Genomic DNA, 12,457 nt, shown 5'->3' with positions numbered 1-12,457 from the left:
CTCGCATCGTTCACTTCAAAGAGTCGGCTCTAAGATCCGTTTCGTTTGCGACCGACACATCACTAATGCACAGTCTATGAAGCTTTAAAGAACCATACCAGTGGCTTGGTATGTTTTTAGCACATTTACTACCCTATACCTAAACCCTATAGCATTACATCAGAGTGTACTCCATCAAAGTGACCATCAAGTCTGCATTACTTTTAAAAAAATAATGCAATTGCCATGCAATTCTGCAGATGAACTGTGCATAAATAATGTATTGAGTAAAGGCTATGCAGACACTATCTTCACTTAGTCACTTTACAAAGCAAAGATTTAATCATAAATCTTTTTGTTTGTTTAGTGTTTTTCACCAATCTAAACTCACAATTTGAAACTTGTTCTTTTTTTTTGGGGGGGGGGGGGGGGGGGGAGGGGCAATTGACTAAACTAAAGTCGAATATTTATAAAGTCAAATGCAAAGCAAATGCATCTGCAAACTATAAACTTTTAAGAAAGCATCTAGGTTTTGTTGTTAATTCATTGAAACTTGCAAGCGCACTGCTGTGGCATTTCAGGTTTGCATTTGCCACACTGAGTGCAAAACCGACTTTATTTAAGTGATCTTTCTTAGAGAACAGCACAAGCAGAATAATCCGCTTTTACCGCAGGATCACAAGCACCTCACAAGCAGGCTACATAGGAAGTTGTGCATTAACCGCAGGCAGAAAAATCACAGAAAGGGGTGTAAATATGTTTAGACATACAAAACCTTTGATTTTCTCAACTTTTGGATCATATTGCTGCAGTGACATTGCAGCACAGATTATGCGTAGACCATCCCCTAGAAAAACAAACAGCTCTAGACAGGCACGTAGCTTTTTTTTCCTCAATATGAGATTAGTATCAAAGTCCAGCCAAAAGAAAACAAGCTACTACGTGGTTGTGCCAAGTTATGTCAGGGAGAGCACAAAGAGAGCTTTCAGATAATCAATTACCTATTTTCTTAAGAGTTTATAGAAATATGACTATTTTACTTTCATGAGCAAGCTATCTGCACTTTTTTTTTAAACCATGAGAAACAACTGAGAGCACATGGCCTAGTGCAGCCAAGGCTATATTAATACTCTTTTGATTTGTCAAACTGTTAAGATAACAGCTGGGAGCTTTCACTCTCAACTTTTAAATGTGTTATTTTGTACAAACCCAACCTCCAACCACATGTTGCTGGAGGAAAGTCACAAATCACTCAGTGCACTTTATGTTACAGTGAGTCTGCTTTGTGTGCTAGCTGCCATCACACAAAGACGCCCAATGGAGGACAGAGGGCGTTCAGTGTCAGGATCTGAGTCCAATGTCCTGATCGCACAATACTCCCTTCAGACTTGTCTGGAACATTCCAGAAAGTTCTCAGCCTCCATCCAAACCGTCATGAATAAGTGCATTGACCTCTGAAACTGGACACCCTCACTCCCATCTTTGCTGCTCACCTTCAATGCCCATCTATGAATGCATGCACACACAGGTTGTGAATTCAGCTTTCAAGCTAGCAGTGCTTAGAATGTCAGCAAAACACTTGCTTGTTAATGAAGCAGAAATTTCAGTAGCACCATGCTAATATGGCAGCAGACACCACTCAGCAGCAGAGAAGGCCAATGAACCTCAAGAACAATCATTTAAAGAGAATGCAGCTGCTTTGAGACTCATTTAAATCGGTGCTATCTCTGTTTGGAAAGGAAGTTTCTGCCTTAAAGTCTTTCACTCTATAAAAGTTATGTTAATGACAAACAAATGTGAAATGAGAATGAGAATGGGAAACACAAAGGAAAAAAAAACAATTATACATGAATATCACAAAAAGGATTATCGTTAAAATTACAGCCCTGTGCAAAAGTCTTGAGCCACCCCATGTTCTATGCAAGAGAGAACATCAACTTTTTAGACACCAGTGAATCTCTTGTTGAAGTATAATCACATTTTTTACAGTGCTGTCAAGGAGTAAGAGGTAAAGTGGTCTCCCTGAGCAATACTTCTCCAGGCTTTCTGGAGGTCTCACAGGCTGTCTTTGGTCATTGGCTGCTTTTTCACTCATTTTCAGTCCAGTCCTTGTACCTGACCATTTTCGAGGAATTTCGTTTGCTCCTTAAGCCATTTTACATATATGAACCATTCAAGCACAAAAAGTGTTGTGTCTAGACATAACAGACAACTTGACAAAGAAAAAACTTTATTGCTTAAAAAGAGAATTCCTGTTGCAGAAACAAAATTTGTTCCTATGTCTTTAGTCGAATCCATGAAAGATGCCAAGGATAACACATTTTGACAAATATATTATTTTTGCTCCAACAAACTGATTCCCAAAGCATTATTAGCCAAAAAAATCTTTAATATCTCAGCATTATGTGCAGTGTGTACTTAAAAAAAATTAGGAAACTGCACATGTGAAGGACACAAGAGTGTCAGACCTAAAAAACTAGAGAAGATGAAAAATATCTGAAAGTCCTGTCCTTTAAAAACAGGGAAAAAATCCAGCCTGTCCAACCTGAGAGAGGGTCTGAAAGATACATCAACTAAAGGTTCAGAAGTATCTACTCTTCTTCAAACAGTAGATGGCTGTAAACAAGCCATTCGTAAAAAAGGGAAACAATTTCAACTTTCAGTATGACATTGATCCCAAACAAACTGCCACTCAAGTAAAACTATATTCAGGTAGAAAAACACACAATGGCAAACTATCAGTCATGAACTGCCCCCCTCAGAGCCCAAACCTCTATATTCTTGAAGAAATGAGGGATCAATTTGACTTAGAACAGAAGAAACGTTGGCTAACTTTCAAAGTCTGTTTTTGCCTCATATGCAACATTTCCATGTATGTTTGCACATGTTAATGTCAAAAAATCTTTGTACTATTTTGTATTTTAATAAGAAAGGATGACGAAATGAGGGGTAGCTCAAGATATCTGTATACTGCTATATGATATAGCCATCTTTTTTTTCATTTCTGTACTGCAATTATTTACACAAAAGACACAAACGGACTAATAGATGAATAAAGGAAGAAAGAAAATGAGGAAGAGCCAAGAGTGGAAACTGCTGCCTCCATGTGTCTGTCTTAGTTTCCCTGTTTGTTTGTTTTTTGGGTTTTTTTTCCAACTCCATCTTCGGAAGAAAGTGTCATATGGTGCTCAGCATGCTCCCTCTGCTCTTCCCAACCAGACATCAAACATAAATCTCAGATCTAGGATATTGTCCAGGAAGATCGCCTCACATACACGCACACACACACAGACACGCACACAAAGAGTTTGTAACTGCAAACAATGAGGCCCCATCTGTCTCCTGAGATGCTGGCCAAGAGGGCCCAATTCAAACACAACACAATCCAGACAGAAGACGGGGTATTTTCAGCAGTGTCACTCTGTTTTTTTTCTATTATGCAAAATAGCTATATATGAAATATTTCAGTCCATGGGAGCACCTATACCTGTGTTGAGTTTATGAATGCATGCATGAGCAAAATTACCATGATGTGACTGGAAGGCGTTTCCAAGGCAACAGCCGGTTCCTATAGAAGTTAATAGCATGTGTCATGACAAGCCAAACGACTGCACAAACCACACACAGGTCTCAAATATGCACGCTTGTGTGTGTACATGAAATAGGGAGGACAGTGATCAGCTTCTGTTCTGACAAGAGCCGCTTCTTAACCCGGTGGATGTGCTGAGTGTTAACTGGAAACCACAATTGGCTGATAGGAATCTATCAAACCAAGTCAGACACCACTGCCTTTCCTTTCTCTAACAGCCGCTGTGGCTTTGAAAAAGATTGAGCTTTAATGGCAAAGCGACAAGCTCTTGTTGTGGAGTGCCTCGATTTCTCCTTTCCCATTCAGAGTTGCAAATATTGAGCTGAAAATGGTCAGCAATCGCAACCGAGTTCTTGATAGGTTTTCTAACATTGTTCCTCGACACTTAAAGGAAACTATCCTGTTCTTTTATGTCTTGGTGAACTGATGCTTTATATAACTAGTTAAGTTCAATTTCTGTTATTTATTCTCCTGCTATGTTACTCCTGAAATTCAAGGCTGCAAAGACTCATGGATCCAGCACAGTTTATTGAGTGTGCTTGTGATACACCTGCAAAAAAGGAAATGTAGCTCTTTGTTACCCAAAACACTTGGGTGCTGCTTGCAGATATGTTTCGGTTTAAACTAGACGGACACAAAATGCTGCTGCCATGCAATTGATGACAAAATGCAGAGTCAAAATGGACATGTGCCGGTGTTCGACCAGCTTTGGTCTACAGCACGGGGGCGGTTAATTCTGCTGCCAGCAGCAATATCTGTGATGTAACACATTGTGTTGCGCATGAATGCAAAACCTCAAAGTCAAGCAAAACAGTTTTCTGGGATCGACCGGGTGCATTGTATTCCAGTTAGAGCTTCTCTCTTTTTCACCCACATGATTCATACGTTACAGTCTCTCTTTTACAGTAAACGCATTCCAGATGTGGCTTCAAAGACTTCTGCAAATGAGAAACAGCGTAGATACAAAGACGATCTTCACGTTCCCTCCTCACCGTCTGTGCCTCAACCTCCAATTTCTTGCTTTCTCTTCGTCATTCATCCAAACGCTTTGCTTCAGCCCTCCTCCTCCTCGAGTATCCCTCCACTCCTCTGCAGCCTTCCACTGCCTTCGAGATGAAGGCTCAAGTCTTCTGAGATTACTGCCTTTATTAAAAAAGATCAGTGTAATCCTCCACTTTAATTCTGTTATACCCTCCCTGTCTCTCACTGTACGCTGTCAGTGAGCTGGGATTGGCCGATGAGCCGGGCCTGCCAGAGGAATAGAGATGACTGTATATGGTCTATATCCAAGTCTCACAATATCCCAGATTAGTCAGAATGATAGAGCTTAGTGAGGATCATTCTTTGAGATTATCCTCTATATACCATTCAGAACAGTCACGTCGTATTGAAAGACTATCAGTTCTGTAAATAGATGATTGATTTTGCTCTTAATATAATAATTTTGGCCGTCCATCTCCTCTAAATAACCCAAGTATACATGGATACCTATGGAATCCGACCATTACAATTAGCAGCAATGTACGTAAGACCGTAGGATCAGAATTCATTGTATCTCAAATTAAAATCAGCATGTGGGATCTACTAATGTACATATCTTACACTCTATACCAGCTTAACCGAGACAAGTGCAGGCCTCGGTTATGTCAGTTAAGCTCAGTGTTCATTATTGAACAATAAGAAAGAGATTGTGTATAAATAGAGTCTATGGGAAAGTTCCATGGTGAAAACAGTTGACTAAAGAGAACATAAGGGGTCATTTTGCAAACCCCCCCCCCAAAAAACATCTTGATGATCAGCAAGAAAATAGTCTATGAACTGACGAGATAAAAGTTAAACTCTTTGAATCTGGCGTAAAAACGAAAAGTGAGTATACCATTATGAGGTTTAGCCTTTTTTCACATAGGGCCAGGTATGGTTGGATAAGTTTTCATCATCAAAAACTATATTTACTTGGGTTTGTCTTTGCGTAAAATTAACATTTGCTTTATTAACTAAAACATGTAAGTGTCACAAATGTCCAAAAAAAAACAAAACCCTAAGAAATCTGGAAGGGGAAACTATTTTTCACTCTCAGAAATGTCCCCATCTGCCACTGAAGTCATGTGTGTACTATGTAGATTTGTTTGTCTTTAGTAACAGGCTTCATAGTAGTTACAGATTTTAATTTAAAAGAAATCAAGCTTCGTCGTGTGATAAATGTTGCATTGCACCAGTGTTTACAACACCATTAAAAATCAGAATCTTTCTGCATTTTCCCTGAACCACATTAACACAACCCTGTGGGACATAAATCTCTGATATGATCTCACACCTGGGTTCACCACCCACTCAGAAACAGAGGGAGGTTAATGTGAATCAGCCACCAGCTGTTTCATTAAACCGCAGATTCTCTGTCTGCCCACTTGCCCGTTTCACGTCTTGACCTTCGCTTGCCATTGGATACTGTTGGGTTTCCGTCCAAGCTGTCAGAAAAATACACCTCGTCAAAGACCATTTTTTGAACTTTAGGACAGTTCATGGTGTTAAAAAACAGTCCACATGCTGTTGAACTAAAAGCTTTGACCTCCTAACTGTACAGCCTGGTGATATTTTTCTGAAGTGTCTGGACTCTGATGAGAGCAATAGCTTAAAATGAGCAGCAGGCCTGACACTCAGCCACCCTGGCACTCTACCAGTGGATAGGAGTGACTTGGCAGCATTCACTCTGACACCTTATGTTTTCGAAATAGGCAGACCCAACCCACCTGTGGCTTGGTCCTGCATGACATTTGATACACTAATGAGAATTTGTTTATCCAAGTGGTGATTGTGCCGTGTCCTCTCAGACACTCTGCCCACACTGTCAGCGATCGCTACATACACAGACTTAATTCATTCTTGTTGTAAAGGCAATTAAAAAAAAAAAAAAAAGTGTAACTCATCCTTTTTTTCTCATTTTTCCACAATTTGTGTGTTTGTTGTCAGCTCCACCCAATGTTATTTACCTCCCACCTCTCCATTCTTTTTTACCGCCTTCATTGTTCTGGCAGACAGTCCTCTCTTGCTTTATCCAGTCATCTCTTGTTCACCCATCCATCCTGTTCTCCCCAAGGGATTATTCATGCTTGGCCTGGCTGCTCACACCTCTCTCCCAGGCTGAGAGGCACCGATCCAATAACACACCCAGCTCCCAGGCTGTGGAGAAGGGCAAATTCCATCTTTGTTTGATTTTTTTTTTTTTTTTTTTTTGGTGGATGGGGGGTTAACGCAAGAAGAAGGAAATACAAAAACCCCTCAAATCTTTATTTCATGGAAAGTGTAAACATTAACTGTAGTTTGTGCAGATATTTGAGCACCTCATAATAAAAGCTGCCAGTGATGGTGTTTCGGGTATGTCTCGGATCTGTTTCATTATTTGAGTGCATGACATTTTCATCCAGAATTTGCTGACATTTAAAGATATCCCGTCTTCCTGCTATCTGTGCCAATGACTGCCAAAAACCCTAAAGTAAAGTATTTCCCACCCACCTGGTTAGCAGCAGGCAAGGTGCTCTTTTAAATTAATGCTGCTCATTTTTTGCCAGAGAGCTCAGTCTTTACTTTATGTACTCAAATCATTTTGTTTCCATAGTCACTACTCCCGTGACCACAAACCCTTCCTGCAGCTTCTCTTCCATACCAGGGGTTTGGTTTTCCTACCTGCCAGGGAAAAGTAGAATTTTCTTGGAACATTTTCTGGGATTTTATGGTGATAAAAATAAAAATGTGTGTTCTGCATATATTTTTAGTTCTAACTTCAAAGATCAACAATACGTATTAGTTTTTTTATACCTGCATGTTCATCTCCTGTCAGCAGCTGAAGTTTAGCTAAATCTGATCTGATACTTCTGCTTGTCTCAGCATTTGTGCTTCAGCTTCATGCGGCTCGCCAGGCTTAAACTGAAGCACATATCAGCACGTCTTCCACCATTTCATTGGATTTTTAATTGAAGTGATACTTCAACTTAACTGAGCTCTCACACCGAAATCGGCAAGCAGTCTCCTTCATCATTTTTATTTAATGTCTTAAATGCTTCTTGATTTTAATTTCAGCTGCCACATACTTTGAAATATTTTGTGAGAAATCTTTTTTTTTCTTTAAATTCAGACTTTCCGCAGCAAGCCTCTGGAAAGCTTTACAGTTCCTGTTGTCATTCCACTGACAAAGTTTGGCTGACACACTTGAACTGACACTAATTTCTCTCAGCTCCTCCACTCTAACTCACCCTTCAACCTTAATTCATCACTTACACTTACGCAGACATTTCCACTCGTTTCAGTGCTCGAGGGTAAAACTGAATCTTTAAGTGTTTTCAGCACTTCCAATTCACCTGATGCTTCAACCTCACTCAGTTCACACACTTAATCGGACGCTGTAATTGTATTTCGGCTGCTGCTTTCCTCAATAGACATGCTTTTCTTGTTATAATGTTTCATGTACATTTTTTTTTTTCAGATTAACGAACCCCCTATTTAATTCATTTCCACTGACCATGTCATCTATGTAAAGGCAACAACCAGAATTATGTCTAATTTCACAGGACTAAGGCTGCATCGCTGATGAGTGATGTTCTCTCTGTCTACCTTAGGTGCTGATGACTTGTTGTTGCTTGACTGAACACATAGTTTAGCACTAATCGCATCACTGCTCAGCAATAATCACCAGTTGGAAAAAAAAATCCTGATAGGTATGCACAGTGTAGAACCTGCACAAACCCATAGTCTCTATTTTGCACTTTAAGCCTATTGATTAAAGATTGAATTTATTTTAATTTCCCATTAAGGCAAAAATCATTTTAACTTCTGAGGGAAGTATAAACACACTAGATTTAAACTTGCACTGTACAAGTCAGGCTGGCTATTCCAGTCCAGCACTGCCATAAAGTCTCAAAGTAGCCATAAAATCTTTGACAGACACCTCCTCCCTTGGCAAATGCTTCCAAATATTTCCATTTCTTCTCTGCTGTAAAGTGCTGGATCACTCGTGCTTGTGTGAGCACTTTGGAACCTCCCATTGTCCTTTTCCTCTTCCATTTCTATTCAACCGCAGCTTACAGCACATACTGCAACCTCCCAGAGACTTCATTGTCCCAGATATCTGCCCTCTGATCAGTACCCTAGTCCCAACCTGTACCAGGGTGATGTATGGGGCCTGACAGCTGAGTTGTTCAGGGAGGACTGGGTAAGGAGATGAAAAGGGCAGCTCACAGACAGAGAGCTCTGGGAGTCCCCGGGATGCAGAAAGGTAGATGTTATTTGTACACGTGTAAATGTACTTCAAATGCCGTCTTTCTGTCTCTGTAAAACCCTCCTGGCTTCAATACTGCAGTTTAGGAACAATGTTGATTAGAAGTGGCATTTTATTTTCTTCTTTTTGTCAGGGGCTGTTTGTCAGACTGGGGGCTTTGCCAGAGAGATTTTTTTTTATGGCCTGAGTTAAAATTATATGGTGGAATCTAAACAACAAATACTCCACGAGTTAAAAATCAAAAGACAGACAGCCCAATGATTGTTAACACTCATAGCATCTGATATTAAATAAACACAAAATCTGTGCAGCCCTGCTGTACATTAATGATGATGGTTTATGCTTAAATAGCTTTAAATTTATTGAATTGAGCTCTTTTTGTTGAGAAGCTGCATATTTCCACTGGAGATGTTTTGTCCAGAAGTAAATATATGACTATACCAATTAACCAGTTTATGTTCAAGACACTTCAGACATATGCTTTACCATGGGTTTAATGCCAATATGACTATTTACCTTGACTCTTCGAATCTTCAACCCATCACTCATAGCTGCCACTATAGCACTCAAATTATCTCATAATGCGCAAGCATATTTGTCAGATAATGATCTCTTCTGTGCTTGATACACATACAGATTTTAAAAACAAAACCTGTTCTGTTTTCAGTGTCTGTTATCGCATTTTTCTTTATATAAACATGTATTAGAGATGGACATTTTCAGCATTAATACTCAGGATGTAGGATGTGGCATTTCATAAATGCTTAACTTGTACTAATGAGCCATTACACACATACATCACCAGCCTGAATCTTTAATACTAATGCGGATGGATTCATGCTTTCATGATGTTTACACCAATTTCTGATCCAAATACTGCATCAGATATTGAGACTCGTGCAGGCAGCATTTTTCTAATCTTTTTTTGTGCAATTTTGGAAAGGAAACACAAACTTTAGCCGTAGCTTCCTGTTCTTAGCTGATAGAAGTGTGACCCAGTGTGGTCTTCTGCTACAGTAGCCAGTCGCCTTCAAGGTTTGATGTCATGTGCACTGTTTGTAACGAGTGGTCACTACTACTTTCTTAACAGCTCGAAGGAGTCTGGCTGTTCACCTCTGACCTCTGGCCTTAACAAAGTGGCCGGTGAGTGTCTGTGGGTCCTGAGTGCCTTTTTAACTACGAAGCTGAGGTCAGTGATAGAGACCAGCAGAAAGCAGAAGTAAACAATCAATGGGGACGCAGGATGTTAGAAGAAAGAAAAAACAGGCAATGAAAAGAGCAACAGGATATTAGAAGACCGAGAAAGACAAAAGAAAACAGAAGCCATGATATAAAAGGAAGCAGAGAAAAGAACGGATGGGTTGAGGCAAGGCAAGCATTCGGATGTTTTGACACTCTGTAAATCGATTGAAGGCTTGATGCCAAACACTGAAAAGTGTCGTGTGGATCAAGCTCTGCAGCCATTAAAGCAAAAGCAGATTTTTTGTGTGTTGGCAGGTCCAGGATCTGCCTCAGTGGAGAAGAAAATAACACATATGGTGTTGTCAGATAACATATTAGCAGAGTGGTGTGGGGTTACGTACAGGCCTGTAAAAAGTCAAGCAAAGTGTGCACTGTATAGACTCAAGTATATTTTTTTTAAATATATGTATAAGCTCTAGTGTGTGTACATGTGCAATGAAGATTAAAAGAAGGATCAGTTAGTGAAAGTGTCAAATGTCTTAGTTATAGTCCTCTGTGTTGAGGCCACGTTAACCATGAGAGAACCATGCCACACGTGTCCACAGCAACAAACCTAAACACGATCTTGTCAGTAAAGACAGCCTAATCTAATTTGCACAGCTATGGGAAATTATGAAATAAACTGCAGTGCCCATACACAGGAGCGCCCTAGGCAGGGACGTGCACTCTCATCAAACCACAGCAGATAATTTGTTCCAGGGCTGCTAATGAACACTTGGCTGTGGTGTTTGACCCAAGAAATGATTGTACAAGCAACGAATACATCATCACAGAGCCGTCTCTGTCGCCCTCTGTACTGCATACTCTTTAACCCTCCTCTAATCACAAACAGGCGCATTCCTGTAGCATGGAAGCAGGCTTTAAAGCAAGGTTCTGCCACGTTTCAGGAATGCAGCACAGAGCTAAAGCTGCTAAAGCCCCCTGATGAAGGGGTCTAAGATCTTATTCTTCCACTTTCAAACAAAGCTCAATCCATACCTTCCAGCAAAGCATACACGTGAGTAAATAGGCTAGCAGTCCCCATTTTACTAAAATAACAACAGAAATGAACTTTAGCTGTTTGTCGCTAACACGTGTGTGTGGGGGAAATTTTCCTCAGAGCACACTGTGACCTAGTTCTATCAGTGGCTATACACAAGAGGGTTATAATACCTGAAAGAATAAAGCTCCCTTTATTGTTGTCCTTGCACTGGATTTCTTGTGAGTGGCCTACTTTGATGTTAGTGAGTTGCTCATTTTCATATTATTTCCATTGTAACTGTTCATGTATATGCGTATGTTCCCCTATTCAGACTCCACGGTGGCATATAGACCTGGAGCCCTGGGCCAGTGAGAGTCAGTCACTGGAGGATGAAGCTAAAAGGTTCCTCAGCTACATCACAACTCAGCAAGTGAGATTTTTTTTTAAATTTCATTTGCTACCGAAATGTATTTTTGATTATTATTCATTTAAAATGCCAACATTAAAACCACTGACAGATTAAGTGTAAATGGACTGGTTCTTATACAGGGAGTGCAGAATTATTAGGCAAAGGAGTATTTTGTCCACATCATTCTCTTCATGCATGTTGTCTTACTCCAAGCTGTATAGGCTCGAAAGCCTACTACCAATTAAGCATATTAGGTGATGTGCATCTCTGTAATGAGAAGGGGTGTGGTCTAATGACATCAACACCCTCTATCAGGTGTGCATAATTATTAGGCAACGTCCTTTCCTTTGGCAAAATGGGTCAAAAGAAGGACTTGACAGGCTCAGAAAAGTCAAAAATAGTGAGATATCTTGCAGAGGGATGCAGCAGTCTCAAAATTGCAAAACCTCTGAAGCGTGATCATCGAACAATCAAGTGTTTCATTCAAAATAGTCAACAGGGTCGCAAGAAGCGTGTGGAAAAACCAAGGTGCAAAATAACTGCCCATGAACTGAGAAAAGTCAAGCGTGCAGCTGCCAAGATGCCACTTGCCACCAGTTTGGCCATATTTCAGAGCTGCAACATCACTGGAGTGCCCAAAAGCACAAGGTGTGCAATACTCAGAGACATGGCCAAGGTAAGAAAGGCTGAAAGACGACCACCACTGAACAAGACACACAAGCTGAAACGTCAAGACTGGGCCAAGAAATATCTCAAGACTGATTTTTCTAAGGTTTTATGGACTGATGAAATGAGAGTGAGTCTTGATGGGCCAGATGGATGGGCCCGTGGCTGGATTGGTAAAGGGCAGAGAGCTCCAGTCCGACTCAGACGCCAGCAAGGTGGAGGTGGAGTACTGGTTTGGGCTGGTATCATCAAAGATGAGCTTGTGGGGCCTTTTCGGGTTGAGGATGAAGTCAAGCTCAACTCCCAGTCCTACTGCCAGTTTCTGGAAGACACCTTTAAGCA

The 12,457-nt window shown here is 40.5% G+C and overlaps 1 protein-coding gene across 3 annotated transcripts in view; it reads left to right on the top strand.

The window, feature by feature from the left end:
• mettl24 (methyltransferase like 24) overlaps positions 1-12,457 on the top strand; it is a 40,621-nt gene that overhangs the window by 9,522 nt on the left and 18,642 nt on the right. For 2 of the 3 annotated variants that reach the window (XM_082506771.1, XM_082506773.1), the window contains exon 2: positions 11,372-11,470. The exons of the other annotated variant lie outside the window; for it this stretch is intronic. In XM_082506771.1, the coding sequence (XP_082362897.1) occupies positions 11,372-11,470 (99 nt within the window). The remainder of the gene's footprint in view (positions 1-11,371; positions 11,471-12,457) is intronic. 3 annotated transcript variants of the gene reach the window in all.

The sequence above is a fragment of the Aulonocara stuartgranti genome (assembly GCF_965226115.1).
Source record: "Aulonocara stuartgranti genome assembly, chromosome: 15".
NCBI lineage: Eukaryota > Metazoa > Chordata > Actinopteri > Cichliformes > Cichlidae > Aulonocara > Aulonocara stuartgranti.
The sequence above is the reverse complement of the archived record's forward strand: the minus strand, read 5'-3'. Positions and strand labels throughout refer to the sequence as shown.